At 42.7% G+C, this 16745-nt stretch overlaps 1 protein-coding gene across 2 annotated transcripts in view; it reads left to right on the top strand.

Annotated features, from left to right (window-relative positions):
- The window catches only part of SH3BP2 (SH3 domain binding protein 2), a 190700-nt gene that overhangs the window by 162519 nt on the left and 11436 nt on the right, over positions 1–16745 (top strand). For both annotated transcript variants that reach the window (XM_069203586.1, XM_069203578.1), the window contains 2 exons: positions 13604–13727; positions 15135–15190. In XM_069203586.1, coding sequence (XP_069059687.1) covers positions 13604–13727; positions 15135–15190 — 180 coding nt within the window. The remainder of the gene's footprint in view (positions 1–13603; positions 13728–15134; positions 15191–16745) is intronic.

Below are 16745 nucleotides of genomic sequence, written 5' to 3'. Positions count from 1 at the left end.
CAGGCCTGCCACTGCAGCCTGAGTGAAATAACGTCCACGTTATTTCACAGCCATTTTACACTGCACTTAAGTAACTTATAAGTCACCTATATGTCTAACCTTTACCTGGTAAAGGTTAGGTGCTAAGTTACTTAGTGTGAGGGCACCCTGGCACTAGCCAAGGTGCCCCCACATTGTTCAGAGCCAATTCACTGAACTTTGTGAGTGCGGGGACACCATTACACGCGTGCACTACATATAGGTCACTACCTATATGTAGCTTCACCATGGTAACTCCGAATATGGCCATGTAACATGTCTATGATCATGGAATTGCCCCCTCTATGCCATCCTGGCATTGTTGGTACAATTCCATGATCCCAGTGGTCTGTAGCACAGACCCTGGTACTGCCAGACTGCCCTTCCTGGGGTTTCACTGCAGCTGCTGCTGCTGCCAACCCCTCAGACAGGCAGCTGCCCTCCTGGGGTCCAGCCAGGCCTGGCCCAGGATGGCAGAACAAAGAACTTCCTCTGAGAGAGGGTGTGACACCCTCTCCCTTTGGAAAATGGTGTGAAGGCAGGGGAGGAGTAGCCTCCCCCAGCCTCTGGAAATGCTTTGTTGGGCACAGATGTGCCCAATTCTGCATAAGCCAGTCTACACCAGTTCAGGGACCCCTTAGCCCCTGCTCTGGCGCGAAACTGGACAAAGGAAAGGGGAGTGACCACTCCCCTGACCTGCACCTCCCTTGGGAGGTGTCCAGAGCTCCTCCAGTGTGCTCCAGACCTCTGCCATCTTGGAAACAGAGGTGCTGCTGGCACACTGGACTGCTCTGAGTGGCCAGTGCCACCAGGTGACGTCAGAGACTCCTTGTGATAGGCTCCTTCAGGTGTTAGTAGCCTTTCCTCTCTCCTAGGTAGCCAAACCCTCTTTTCTGGCTATTTAGGGTCTCTGTCTCTGGGGAAACTTCAGATAACGAATGCATGAGCTCAGCCGAGTTCCTCTGCATCTCCCTCTTCACCTTCTGATAAGGAATCGACCGCTGACCGCGCTGGAAGCCTGCAAACCTGCAACATAGTAGCAAAGACGACTACTGCAACTCTGTAACGCTGATCCTGCCGCCTTCTCGACTGTTTTCCTGCTTGTGCATGCTGTGGGGGTAGTCTGCCTCCTCTCTGCACCAGAAGCTCCGAAGAAATCTCCCGTGGGTCGACGGAATCTTCCCCCTGCAACCGCAGGCACCAAAAAGCTGCATCTCCGGTCCCTTGGGTCTCCTCTCAGCACGACGAGCGAGGTCCCTCGAATCCAGCGACACCGTCCAAGTGACCCCCACAGTCCAGTGACTCTTCAGCCCAAGTTTGGTGGAGGTAAGTCCTTGCCTCACCTCGCTGGGCTGCATTGCTGGGAACCGCGACTTTGCAAGCTACTCCGGCCCCTGTGCACTTCCGGCGGAAATCCTGTGTGCACAGCCAAGCCTGGGTCCACGGCACTCTAACCTGCATTGCACGACTTTCTAAGTTGGTCTCCGGCGACGTGGGACTCCTTTGTGCAACTTCGGCGAGCACCGTTTCACGCATCCTCGTAGTGCCTGTTTCTGGCACTTCTCCGGGTGCTACCTGCTTCAGTGAGGGCTCTTTGTCTTGCTCGACGTCCCCTCTCTCTGCAGGTCCAATTTGCGACCTTCTGGTCCCTCCTGGGCCCCAGCAGCGTCCAAAAACGCCAAACGCACGATTTGCGTGTAGCAAGGCTTGTTGGCGTCCATCCGGCGGGAAAACACTTCTGCACGACTCTCCAAGGCGTGGGGGATCCATCCTCCAAAGGGGAAGTCTCTAGCCCTTGTCGTTCCTGCAGTATTCACAGTTCTTCAGCCTAGTAAGAGCTTCTTTGCACCAACCGCTGGCATTTCTTGGGCATCTGCCCATCTCCGAGCTGCTTGTGACTTTTGGACTTGGTCCCCTTGTTCCACAGGTACCTTCAGACAGGAATCCATCGTTGTTGCATTGCTGATTTGTGTTTTCCTTGCATTCTCCCTCTAACACGACTATTTTGTCCTTAGGGGAACTTTAGTGCACTTTGCACTCACTTTCCAGGGTCTTGGGGAGGGTTATTTTTCTAACTCTCACTATTTTCTGATAGTCCCAGCGACCCTCTACAAGGTCACATAGGTTTGGGGTCCATTCGTGGTTCGCATTCCACTTCTGGAGTATATGGTTTGTGTTGCCCCTATCCCTATGTTTCCCCATTGCATCCTATTGTAACTATACATTGTTTGCACTGTTTTCTAAGACTATACTGCATATTTTTGCTATTGTGTATATATATCTTGTGTATATTTCCTATCCTCTCACTGAGGGTACACTCTAAGATACTTTGGCATATTGTCATAAAAATAAAGTACCTTTATTTTTAGTATAACTGTGTATTGTGTTTTCTTATGATATTGTGCATATGACACTAAGTGGTACTGTAGTAGCTTCACACGTCTCCTAGTTCAGCCTGAGCTGCTTTGCTAAGCTACCATTATCTATCAGCCTAAGCTGCTAGACACCCTATACACTAATAAGGGATAACTGGGCCTGGTGCAAGGTGCAAGTACCCCTTGGTACTCACTACAAGCCAGTCCAGCCTCCTACACAAAGTGGTTAAAAAAGTCACGCCTCCGCCCTCTCCACCACAGGCATCGCCGGCACAAACACCGCCACAAATGCACTCACCAGCGCAAACTACCATAAGTCATGACGATCAGGATCAAGACGCTTGGGACCTGTATGACACCCCAGTGCCGGACAATGATCCCGAGTCATACCCCACAAAGCCGTCACCGCCAGAGGACAGTACCTCATACTCGCAACTGGTGGCTAGGGCAGCAGAATTCCACAATGTCCAACTGCATTCCGATCCTATAGAGGATGATTTTTTATTTAACACCCTCTCGGCTACACACAGCCAATATCAATGTCTCCCAATGCTACCAGGGATGTTACGGCACGCAAAACAAATTTTTGAAGAGCCCGTAAAATCAAGAGCCATCACCCCAAGGGTGGATAAGAAATACAAACCACCACCCACAGACCCAGTGTTTATTACTTCGCAGTTACCACCTGACTCCGTGGTAGTAGGGGCAGCTCGCAAGAGAGCAAATTCACATACATCTGGCGACGCCCCACCTCCGGACAAAGAAAGCCTAAAATTTGATGCGGCAGGGAAAAGAGTAGCATCACAGGCAGCCAACCAGTGGCGCATCGCAAATTCACAAGCGCTGCTGGCCAGATATGACCGCGCACACTGGGACGAGATGCAACTTCTCGTAGACCATCTTCCCCAGGAATACCAAAAAAGGGCGCAGCAAATAGTGGAAGAGGGACAAACGATCTCAAACAATCAAATCCGCTCTTCACTAGACGCAGCCGATACTGCAGCAAGAACAGTCAACACGGCTGTCACCATAAGGAGACACGCTTGGCTACGCACTTCAGGCTTCAAACCTGAAATCCAGCAGGCTGTCCTTAATATGCCCTTCAACGAGAAACAACTTTTTGGCTCTGAAGTGGATACAGCCATTGAAAAACTTAAAAAGGACACAGACACGGCCAAGGCCATGGGCGCACTCTACTCCCCGCAGAGCAGAGGCTCTTTCAGAAAAACTCCATTTAGAGGGGGGTTTCGTGGCCAACCCACAGACACCACCAGCCAACAAACAAGAACCACACCATATCAGGGTTCCTTCCAAAGGGGAGGTTTCAGGGGATATCGGGGGGGTCAATTCCCAAGGAGTAGGGGACGATTCCAGACTCCAAAAACACCTCCACCTAAACAGTGACTTTCAAGTCACGCAACCCCTTCACTCAACACCAGTGGGGGGAAGACTAAGCCAATTCTACCAATCTTGGCAACAGATTACAACAGACAATTGGGTATTAGCAATAATCCAACATGGCTATTGCATAGAATTCCACAACTTCCCACCAAACATCCCCCCCAAAACACGCAAAATGTCACCACAACATTTAGAACTTTTAGGACTAGAAGTTCAAGCACTACTGCAAAAGGATGCAATAGAGTTAGTACCAGTACAACAAAAAAACACAGGAGTTTACTCCCTGTACTTTCTAATTCCAAAAAAAGACAAAACATTAAGACCAATATTAGATCTCAGGACACTAAATACCTACATCATATCGGACCATTTTCACATGGTCACACTACAAGACATCATTCCACTGCTCAAACAGCAAGATTACATGACCACATTAGACCTAAAGGATGCGTACTTTCATATACCAATACACCCTTCTCACAGAAAGTACCTACGGTTCGTATTCAAAGGAATACATTACCAATTCAAGGTGTTGCCATTCGGAATAACAACTGCACCAAGAGTGTTCACAAAATGTCTAGCAGTAGTAGCAGCACACATCAGGAGACAACAGATACATGTGTTCCCTTACCTAGACGATTGGCTAATCAAGACCAACACAGTAAAAAAATGCGCAAACGACACCACATTTGTCATACAAACCCTTCACAAACTGGGGTTTTCCATCAACTATACAAAATCACACCTAGAACCGTGTCAAACACAACAATATCTAGGAGCAACCATCAACACATCAAAAGGAATTGCCACTCCAAGTCCACAAAGAGTGCAGGCATTCCACAAGGTAATAAGTGCTATGTTTCCAAACCAAAAGATACAAGCAAAATTTGTGCTAAAACTTCTAGGCATGATGTCATCATGCATAGCCATTGTCCCAAACGCAAGACTACGCATGCGACCCTTACAACAGTGTCTAGCATCACAATGGTCACAAGCACAGGGTCAACTTCAAAATCTGGTGTTGGTAGACCGCCAAACATACCTCTCGCTTCTATGGTGGAACAGCAAAAATTTAAACAAAGGGCGGACATTTCAGGACCCAGTGCCTCAATACGTTATAACAACAGATGCTTCCATGACAGGGTGGGGAGCACACCTCAATCACCACAGCATTCAAGGACAATGGGATATACACGAAACAAAATTTCATATCAATTACCTAGAACTGTTAGCAGTATTTCTAGCGTTAAAAGCCTTCCAACCCATAATAACACACAAATACATTCTTGTCAAAACAGACAACATGACAACAATGTATTATTTAAACAAACAAGGAGGAACACACTCAACACAATTGTGCCTCCTAACACAAAAAATTTGGCAGTGGGCGATTCACAACAACATTCGCCTAATAGCACAATTTATTCCAGGAATACAAAACCAACTAGCAGACAACCTTTCGCGAGACCACCAACAAGTCCACGAATGGGAAATTCACCCCCAAGTTCTGAACAAGTACTTTCAAATTTGGGGAACACCCCAGATAGATTTGTTCGCAACAAAAGAAAACTCAAAATGCCAAAACTTCGCATCCAGGTACCCACACCGCGAATCACAAGGCAATGCTCTATGGATGAGTTGGTCAGGGATATTTGCGTACGCTTTTCCCCCTCTCCCTCTCCTTCCATATCTAGTAAACAAGTTGAGTCAAAACCAACTCAAACTCATACTGATAGCACCCACATGGGCAAGACAACCTTGGTATACAACTCTACTAGACCTTTCACTAGTACCGCATGTCAAACTACCCAACAGGCCAGATCTGTTAACACAACACAAACAACAGATCAGGCATCCAAACCCAGCATCATTGAATCTGGCAATTTGGCTCCTGAAATCCTAGAATTCGGACACTTAGACCTCACACAAGAATGCATGGAGGTCATAAAACAAGCTAGAAAACCTTCCACTAGACACTGCTATGCATCTAAGTGGAAAAGATTTGTTTACTACTGCCATGCCAATCAAATACAACCATTACATGCCTCTACTAAAGACATAGTAGGATACTTACTACATTTGCAAAAAGCAAATCTCGCTTTTTCATCTATAAAAATACACCTCGCAGCAATATCTGCTTACCTACAAACTACTCATTCATCGTCTCTATTTAGAATACCAGTTATTAAAGCATTCATGGAAGGGCTAAAAAGAATTATACCACCAAGAACACCACCAGTTCCTTCATGGAATCTTAACATCGTCTTAACAAGACTCATGGGTCCACCTTTCGAACCCATGCATTCCTGTGAAATGCAATATCTAACCTGGAAGGTCGCATTTCTCATTGCAATCACATCCCTCAGAAGAGTAAGTGAAATACAGGCATTTACCATACAAGAACCATTTATTCAAATACACAACAATAAAATAGTTCTAAGAACAAATCCAAAATTTCTGCCAAAAGTAATCTCACCATTCCATTTAAATCAAACAGTAGAATTGCCAGTGTTCTTCCCACAACCAAATTCTGTGGCTGAAAGGGCACTACATACATTAGACATCAAAAGAGCACTAATGTATTACATTGACAGAACAAAGCTAATCAGGAAAACAAAACAACTGTTCATAGCTTTTCAAAAACCACACATAGGAAATCCAATCTCTAAACAAGGCATTGCTAGATGGATAGTCAGATGCATTCAAACATGCTATCTTAAAGCCAAAAGAGAATTGCTTATTACACCAAAGGCACACTCAACCAGAAAGAAAGGTGCTACAATGGCCTTTCTAGGAAACATTCCTATGAGCGAAATATGTAAGGCTGCAACCTGGTCTACGCCTCATACGTTTACTAAACACTACTGTGTAGACGTACTAAATGCACAACAAGCTACAGTGGGCCAAGCTGTACTAAGAACATTATTCCAAACTACTTCAACTCCTACAGGCTAAACCACCGCTTTTAGGGGAGGTAACTGCTTTATAGTCTATGCCAAACATGTGTATCTGCAGCAACATATGCCATCGAACTGAAAATGTCACTTACCCAGTGTACATCTGTTCGTGGCATTAGTCGCTGCAGATTCACATGTACCCTCCCACCTCCCCGGGAAGCCTGTAGCCGTTTAGAAGTAGATCATAAATCTTAAACATCTGAACATTTGTAAATAATTATTAGAAACTCTTAACGTACATACATATTCACTCCATTGCATGGGCACTATTTATACCAAACAACTCCATCCTCACCCTCTGCGGGGAAAACAATCTAAGATGGAGTCGACGCCCATGCGCAATGGAGCCGAGGAGGGAGGAGTCCTTCGGTCCCGTGACCAAAAAGACTTCTTCGAAGAAAAACAACTTGTAATACTCCGAGCCCAACACCAGGCAGCGGACTGTGCCAAACATGTGAATCTGCAGCGACTAATGCCACGAACAGATGTACACTGGGTAAGTGACATTTTCATTACGTCCGCTGGGCCAGTGGGAAACTTGTAATGGGCCCGGCGTGGAGGCAGCCACAATGGCGGCAACCTCCCTGTCAGAATTTGGGCAGATGGGCTTTTCCGTCCACCGAAATCGTAATGAGGCTCATAATTTGCATTGCACATTCTTACAAATTTCCATGCTAACTGAGGATGGGTGTATTTCACTTTAAAAGTGAATGCACGTGGAGCTGCTTAAATGTAACACAAGAATAATACAGGATAGTGTTGATTATGCTTTTGCATACAGTTGGCTTTCCAATTTGGTAACTCATCAATTCAACTAGCAAACTGTACCCTATTGACCAGTTGTTTTTAGTATCACTTTCATAATATATAAAACATTTAAAACAGTAGAACGAAATAAAGACTGATAAATCAGACTGTGAATAATAAATGTATTAAAATGTTTTTTTAATTATAATGCGCAATAATGCCAAAAAACATAGGTGCTGGACAAAATTCCATGCATAACAGAATAAATCATAGTACATAATTTAAAACAGCCATCTAGTGGCATTAGCTTGGAGTCAATGATGTAAATTTATGTACATGAAAACCTCTTACCTAATATGCTCTTCATAACTGAACCATTCAGTCTAAAGAAATTTGCAATTATTTTAAGTGTAATAAACATGCTCCATATGGTTTGAGTTGCAATGTGCTTGCAATTGCTCACGCTGAGCACCAGACTGTATGTTTGTTTTGTGACACCACAAGAGTAACAGCAGAGAACTCCACAAGTCTACACATTAGGGATTAATCAAATTCATCATATCGGTCTTTTTTTTTTTTTTTTTTTTTTTTTTTTTTAAGATGACAAGCAGTTGGATCACAGCTTTATGCATGTTACCTGAGCTATAACACACCCTGAACCTAAGAAGAATTAAGGGGATAGCTCAAGTCATACACATGCCTAACAAAATTAATCACCTTTGTGGAAAAATTAACTCAAACACTGTTTACTCTACAGAGAAAACGAAAGTGGAACAAGAAATCAATGTGATCTGTCCAAGTTGTGAGGAAGGTCCGTGAAATAAAATTTAATGCCGAAATGCATACACTAGCTCCTCAGGGGGTCCGCGACTGGTCATAAAATTTAATCATTTTAATAGATTAGGTCCCCAACTTTCAGTGTGGGGTCCCCGGATTCCAACAATGATTCAGTGGGCACCCCGGTTTCCAGTAATGATAAAGTGGGGGTCCACAGAAGTCAGAAGGTTGGGAACCACTGTTCTATGTGAATAAAAAAAATGTGGAGTGGGCAGATGTTTCTGGATACTCCGGCTTCAGATTCATTTGTATATGCCTCACTCTGCTTTAAAATACTGCTGCGTCGTGGAAAAGGCAGTTTCTTCGCATTATCTCATGGTAAATTCATCTATGAGGAAGCACGTTATAGTGAAAAGAACTCTAGTCACACATCAGATTTTAGGTAGTTATGTAATAGGGGAAAACAAAAATGAAGCAATTATTAATGCAAAATAAAAACAAGTGGTTTTGTATTTATGAAAGTGTTCTGGGAAAGATAAAAGGGAACGTGAAGCTGATAAAATACTCATGCATGAAAACCTTAAGAATACCAACCAGTTCAGTAATCTAAAGCGCAAAACCAGAATTACGTCTCATTTTTTTACCAGGTTAATTTTATTATGATGCTTTAAAACATTTAATAAGTATCTGTAAAATGGCAAATATACTTTTATCTGAGATTGGAGTCAAGTGTGTTAGGAAATATAAAGCTCAAAACTAAAGACTCTTATCCCCTATTTTGCACCTTATTTTTGTTCACCCCCTTTACCCTTTCTTCTCCCATTTGGCCCCCAATCACATAATTAAAGATTAAAATGCACTCCACCTCTTCTGTCGCCCCGCAATTTCCTTCCCTGCCTCTCCACTGGTTAATTACTTGCAATAACGACCCCAATAATTAAACATTTTATTTTAATGTTTCTTTGAAGTATTCTTTTGTTTAACATGGCTTGTGCTTAAACACTTGCACGGTCGCTTACAGTAGCCTGTTTTCTGCATGTGGCCATCTTATCTTTTCAGTCTCTGGACGACTGATGTATCCAAGAACCAGAGCTTAATTTGCAAATAAAAACATGCCAGTGCCCAGAGCTCTCCTTTGAAGCACGCAGCTGCTGCATTTAAATGTGCGAGCACAGAATACTGAGGCACGTGAATTGTAAGGTCATTTTGGGCCTCTTTAATCCATTTACAGCCACTCACTGCCCCTTCAGCGCACACTTGCAGCTTTCTCCTTTCTCCCTTTGTGACGTTTTTCCGTTTTTCTCTTTCTCCGCCTTTCCCATATGTGTCTTACTCCCAGTAAACGCCTAATGCAGAAAAATAAGTACAGGCTCTCAGAAGAAAGTCCCAGTGCCCCGCACCGGAAACCACCGGCTCAAATCAAGCACTGCCAAGAACAAATACAACTGAAGAGAAGTGTTTTTGCAGTGTGTGCATCACAGCACGTTACAACATACATTAACTAGAACAATACGTACTAGAATGCAGAACTTCATGGGGCAATAGTCAACATTCTAATCATTGATACGGGTTAAAAAGAGGCCTAAAAGTGGGCATTGAAAATAAGTGACTCCTTTGGAGCCCTGTTGACTTCTGTTCCTGACATTGAATCGACCTCTTTGGCAAGGGACTGCGGCTCGGGTACCAAAAGACAAGCCAAGCGTAGCATCTGATAATCCTGGGTATCCCTAATAGACATCCTTGCAACTGTCCTGAAGACTTTCTCAGGGAATGACTTGTTTCAGTCTTCTTAGTAGGTAAGAAACTGCGACAGACCGTTCTGCAGAGCTTTGTGTTGTGCCCTTAAGGATGGATATTTCTGCAGGATCTGTCCTGTGGCAGAGATCTCAAGGTACAGTTTGATAACAAATTTTTTTAAAACAACTTTTACAAAAGTTACTTTTTTCAAAGTGGGGGGCAGGCCCCATAGGGGGTCCTCAAGTGATCCCGGGGAGGCACCAGGCCCTGGCCAAAAGAAGCACTATGCAAATAACAGTGCTTTGTTTTAAGCAGGAAAAAAGTTAATTTTTTAAGAAGGTAACAGGACTTAACTGCAATCTTTAAATAAGTCTAGATGTATTTAAACATTGCCAACTTAATAGAATAATTGTGAAAAATTGTGAGGGGGTCTGATATTCGCCCGCCCCCGATGAACGCAGCATTATAAAGTTTGAAAACCACTGCTTTACAGTAACATTCTTTTCCCATAAGATCGTAGACCTAATTAATGATTGCATTCAATGGCACAATAACACAAGTTAGCTTAAAAATATGTACTTTCAACTTAGCAACACATTTTAAAAAAAAAATACAGAACATGTTGTAACTAATTTCAAACATTCTTCTGAATGGGAACTGCACCTTCAAGGATAAACAGATACACACATATCTATTAATAATTTTTGGTTCCATAGCCCTTTATTGTGTGTGTGTATATATGTATGTATGTATATGTATATGTGTATATATATATTAGTATACTTTATATTTCAGCTGGCGCTAATCTACTGCCCAGATTCACACACGAAAGAGTTGGATGCAGACACAAATATACCACTCAGCTTTTGTTTATTCACATGCCCAAATATATGTCCCGCAATCGGGGAGGGGTGAAGGGGGTGTGGGTGTGTGTGTGTGTGTGGGTGTGTTTGTCTGTGTGATTGTCACAGTTATAGTTTAAACTAGAACTTGTGCTGTAAAGTAACTTTAGGCCACACGTTATAGTTTCTTAACATCAGTATAACTACTGAATTTGAATAACTTTGTGTGGGTAAAACGTCAACCTAACTATAACCTCCCTGTAACCTTTTTTTTTTTTTTCAGTGAATGTACACCAACACGTACACAAATGCACACACACACAAACACACACACTGCAAATGAAATAGATATGTAAATAGAAACAGATATCAATACAAAACAAGAAATTAAATAAAAAGATATTAAGAGAAAGTTGGAATGTATGTAAGGTGTTTGATCAAATACCAGTAGACAGAATAACGATTTGTTTTGTCAAATATAATTTATCAAAAGTGATTTTTGCAAATGATGTTTTGGAAAACAATGTTATCATATGGACTCGATTTCAAAAGAGGAGAAACCTGAGAGCCAGAGTCGCATGGGGTCAGGGTTGTTTGTAGTTTGCAATCAGAGTGATTCTGTCTTGGCAAAATTAAGTTTTACCCAGATGGTGTACACTCAATTTTGTAAAGTCAATAAATACTTTTATATCCATATGTCAGCATTGCCTCCAGGTTAGATCGGAGTGTCTGCCTTCAACATACTGATACATTCTGATGTTTGTATTGAAGAAAGATACCATGCCAAGGTCTCCATAAACAAGTTAAAGGTAATCAGCACAAGGCTAGGTGTAATCCAGATTGGGGGCGGGGGGGTCACCAATATGAAATATCAGTTGAGCTTGTCAGCAATTATAGTTATCCAGAAGGAGCAAGTAGAGTCACTCATAATCCTACATATCAAAAATTATCCTGTGGGCGGCAAGCGTTGCAGGATATGCCTATGGCGAAGCCAATAGTCTCTGTTTCAGTGCCATATGTGGATCTCAATCCTCATCTACATGTGCTCAGCAGATTGTATTTTTTTTTAGATGAGTATTTAGTATTGATTTGCTATAGAATTCTAAATAAGTTTGCCTAGAAGTGGGAGTTAGGAAATCGGTGCTGATTTCGATAGAAGTGTCACTGTTGTGTTTCTAAACTTTTGTTGTGATTTCACAGAATTTGAAGGCGGATGAATAGAAATCTCGTGGTCCAAAGGGTTATTATTAATTCTAAGACAAAGGGCAACCGGCATGATGACATCAGAATAGTAGGAAGAATGTTTGAAAGAAACAAGAAGTTGAGTTATTGAAGGATGATCGAATATAACTATCAGGGCACTTTGTTTGGACATCTGAAAAAATCTTCATGATGTTGCTTAGGGAGAATGCAGCTATTTCAGACAGGATTTTTTATTTTAGGAGGAGGGATTTGAGGTATACCTTTTAGGGGTGTAGCAGTATTCAGATGTTTAAAATACACATCTTGTATGGTGATCACTCACTACTGTTTCTCAAGCTCCAAGGCTTCTGTGATTAACAGGATCACAGCATTAGGCCTATTGTAGTAGTCTGAATTATTGCCCAGAACTCTTAGTGACCTATTTGGTTGACTGAACCACATCTGTAGTCTAGTATGGCCATTTTAAATATTTGGCCATTTTAAATACCTATCAATCAATCAATCAATTTGTAAAGCGCGCTACATACCCGTGAGGGTTTCAAGGCGCTGGGAGGTGGGGGGGTGCTGCTACTGCTCGAAGAGCCAAATCTTGGGAATATTTGGCCCTGTGAAGGAATACCAGTGTTTTGAATTTGCTAAATGTTTGTAGTGTGGATCAATGAAGTCGTCGTAGGTCCACAGATGGATCACTGACAGAACATCAGTAACAAAAATATTGTGTGGATTGATATTGTGTCAAATATTGAGGTTCAAAATATTGAGAAGTTAAGTGCAAAAAGGTAAGTATTGATAGAGTTACTATTCTTAACTCTACATTTACGACCTTGAACATATACATATATATGTGTGTGTGTGTGTGTATATATATATATATATATATGTGTGTGTAAGGTCTATGTATGTGGATTTATATACTGTAAAACTTTGCTTAGCTATACAAACTTACCATCACAACATTTTTGTCCTCTGTATTCTTGGCACAATATTTTGTCCACATGATAATGTTTTTCTGATATTTTGTTTAAATACCTCACAGGTACAGGATAACGTACACCAGTGACAGTAATCAAATGGACAGCAGCGTTTTAAGCATTCTAAAATTTCTGAAGGTTTTTCTCCTGCCCATCTCAGTAACGCCTTGACGATGGTCAGTGAAAAGACTGGGCTGCTAGTGCTGCTAGTTTTCTTTGTTAAACACAACACCAGTCTGCACAGGGATAGTGTTGATTTGAGAAGAAATTATGAAGTTAATATAGGTTTCTGATTTAGAGATCCTGGGCATATGAATTAATTTGAGGGTGCCTTAATTCTTATACCTCCGAAACTGGAAGCGCTTAATATGCACTAGTCACTAGTATCAAGGGCTATTACACAAGACTGGGCTGGGGCCTAAGCTTGTCTTAATTACCCATCTTAGTAAACAATAATTACTACAGCAGAGTCTTCAGAGACCAAAACGTCCCAGAATAAAATTGTATTTCAATTTAAGATCATAATATTCTCTAAAACTGATTTTGTTTTGATAGCGGTTGTTTTTTTCTTCCAGGAGGTCTTCCCCAGATGGACAGAGTTTCCGTGAGTTTTCCTGTGAAAAGCCAAGACCTGTTCCTCGAGTAAATGTGAGTTTAAATCACAAAGAACAAAACGATTCTGACGAGGACTATGAAAAGGTAAGTCGGGTGCCATCAACTGAGCTGCTGTGTTCTTTCCAAGTAATGGGATGGTGTGTTTGTACTCGCACAAAGCCTGTGACAGGATACAGACTGCTTGCACATTAGTGGCGTGCGTGGTTTACTATTGTGGTCTAACAAGATATGTTTCTGACCTCAGTCATTCATGGCATTTGGGTCACGGTGGTAGTCGGACCTCTGACAATGTGGTGGTCCGACCTCCACATTGCGACCGCAGCGGTAACACCGCAGTTCTACCGCCAGTTTTCCTCCACAGGAGTGGCTGGCAATGCTGGCGATCCTAATCTGCCAGGGCGGCGGTCCTAATCTGCCATGGCAGCGCTGAAAGCAGCGCCACCCTGGGGACTATGACCCCCCCCTCCCCACCAGCGGTTACATGGCGGAAACCCCGCCATGTAAATGCTGGTGGAGATGGGGTGCAGGGGCCCCCCTGGTTGCTGCTGACACTATTAGGAGCCGGCGACAATGCTGTAGGCCATTTACCACTGGGCCAGCGGGAAACTCATGATGGGGCCGGCGGGGAGTGGCCGCTGTGGCGACAACCTCCCCATCGGGACTTTGCTGGACGGGCTTTTCCATCTGCCGAAGTCATAATGACCCCCTTAGTGTCCAGAACTCCTAGTCCTTGAATATTGAACCACACACACATACATGCACCCTCTCTACCTACACTTATACCCACATTCTGTCTTTGTCTCCTGTCACTGTGACACTGTTTCGCAGACCTGCATTCTATACCCTGAATTCACAGAAGCATTGTCATATCAGTGTTTGCTGGATGCAGTCTGGTAAGACAGTTTGCTGTCTCAATACCCATTTGGAACATGCACACTAACTCAATTAGTACTTCCTTGAGCATCATTGAGGAATTATGGAAAGGTAAATTATGCTCTTTGAAACCGCGTTGCCCAAAAGCATTGGCCTGTTCCATTACATGCAACAGAGTGGAATTGCCACTGGCCTGTACGAACACCCAAGTATTACTTTCAGACTTGAAATATGTAGGTTTTAGGGTGAGCTACTTTGTTTTAAACAGACCACATGGCACTGATACATTTTCAGAACGTAGAAACTGAAATGGCCATTGGCTTTGAATTCTCAAATGTAGAGTTTGTTTTATGTTATTAGTTTCTCAGATTACTGCCTGCCACTCCCTGTTTGTTTTAAGCTTATCCTTGGGCGCAGTCCTCCTAGGCACGTGTGCCCTTTAAACTCACTACCTATCACTTACCATTTATTCTGCTGTCAGTTGCTAAGTACCTAGGTGTGGTTTACTTATGTACGTGCTGCTAAAGTTGGCCTAGGCAGGTCTAGAGTGGTCATAATACCATATTGTAAGGCAATTGTGTGAACTTCTTTTAAAAAAACGGATATTTTGCTTTTCAGGTGCGATTACCGTATTCTGTCTTTGTCAACACCACGGATTCCGCGGAAGTGGAAAGGTAAGAGAGTTGTGTTTTATTTGATAATCGACCTGGAGTCGCCTCTCATGTTAGCTGATAAAAAACAATAATTATAACAAGGTCTGAAACAATATCTTCATAAGTAGTTTGTACAAAAGTATAGCCTCAGAGAGCCATGGGGTCTTTGCACACTCCACACGTAAGTGATTGTATGCAAGTTTAACTACATCGCTGAGTGTTGAATGTAAAACCAGAGCTCACTAGTGTTGTAAATCTGGAGCATGAAGAGTCAGTCCCAACCCGTGTGAATTCACGGTCATTAAATGTAGTATGTGAGACCCATAACCTTACATCTATTGCAATATGTTTTGCCTCCTAATCTAAGGAATATTTTGCTATGCAAAAATATGGATAAATATACATAACTGAAAATGAAGTGCCAGCAATCGTGAAATTCCAATATGCCAATATGGACTATGGTGTTCTGTTTGAAGGAGTGTGTGGGGGGGGGGGGGGGGGGGTAGGGCACTTCTGTTGTCTCCAACTTTGTCACTTTCCACACTACCATGTTAACCAAATGTTTTGTAAAAAGTCCTTGCTTTCCTCACTGTTGCATGATCTTTCCATGCTTTTCCTTACATACACCAATCAGTCCAGAACTCATCAATATTTTTTTAACTCTAGCCCTTCTTTACACCCTCTGTGGTGTCTCTCAACACCAAAGTCTTATTCCTTCTTTTTCCCCTATACTTGTTCCATATAGTTATACCCCACCATTTCTAAATCTCTTGCTTGCCCATCTCGGTGCATATATATATATACACACACATACACACCCAGTAGCAAACCATCCAAGGCATTGAGACCTAATTAAAGATGTGTAACATTGAGAATGTTGCTCCATCTTCACATCATATCTTTTAGATGCACAAAGCTTTGTATCTCCCTAAGCACGAATGAACAATATCATTGTCACACTTTGTGCACCCGCAGCACCTTCTGGCACCCATAGATCTTAAAACAGTGCCACCCAGATAGTAAACTATGCCCTGCATGCGTAACAAGGAATATTGTGTAGGAACTCTCCCACTGATTGCTTTACTGGCCAAAACTTTATTCTCAGACTACCTCTTCCCATCCTAAGGAATGTTCAAAGAAATGTTCTTGAACTCCCATTTTCTTAGCCAACGAGAGACTCTGCCCTTTTGCTCATCTCCCAGTTGATGTGAGCACAGCATCTTGGCAAATACCTGCATTATCAGGGCGTCCTTGATTTTCTTTGTATCGGTCCTCTGGTGTAAAGAAGATCAAGCCAATATTTACAGGTTGATAAAATGCATCCCATTGCCCCAAAATTAAATGGAGATGTTAGGTCATATGTGGTTACAAGCATAGGCGTAAACACCCAGGTTTAAGTTTCCTATGAGATTACAAAGATGTTTAGTTTAAAAATGAAGTAGAAGGGGGTTAATGTAAGGCCAGTGCAAGACTCCACAGCTGCCTCTTACTCCCTCATGAAGTGGCTGTTCTTGACAAGAGATTGTAATGCTGCCCAGTGAAACAGCCCCATTCCCATGTTCGCTTCAGGTGCAAG

The sequence above is a fragment of the Pleurodeles waltl genome, chromosome 1_2 (assembly GCF_031143425.1).
Source record: "Pleurodeles waltl isolate 20211129_DDA chromosome 1_2, aPleWal1.hap1.20221129, whole genome shotgun sequence".
Taxonomy (NCBI): Eukaryota; Metazoa; Chordata; class Amphibia; order Caudata; family Salamandridae; genus Pleurodeles; species Pleurodeles waltl.
The sequence above is the reverse complement of the archived record's forward strand: the minus strand, read 5'-3'. Positions and strand labels throughout refer to the sequence as shown.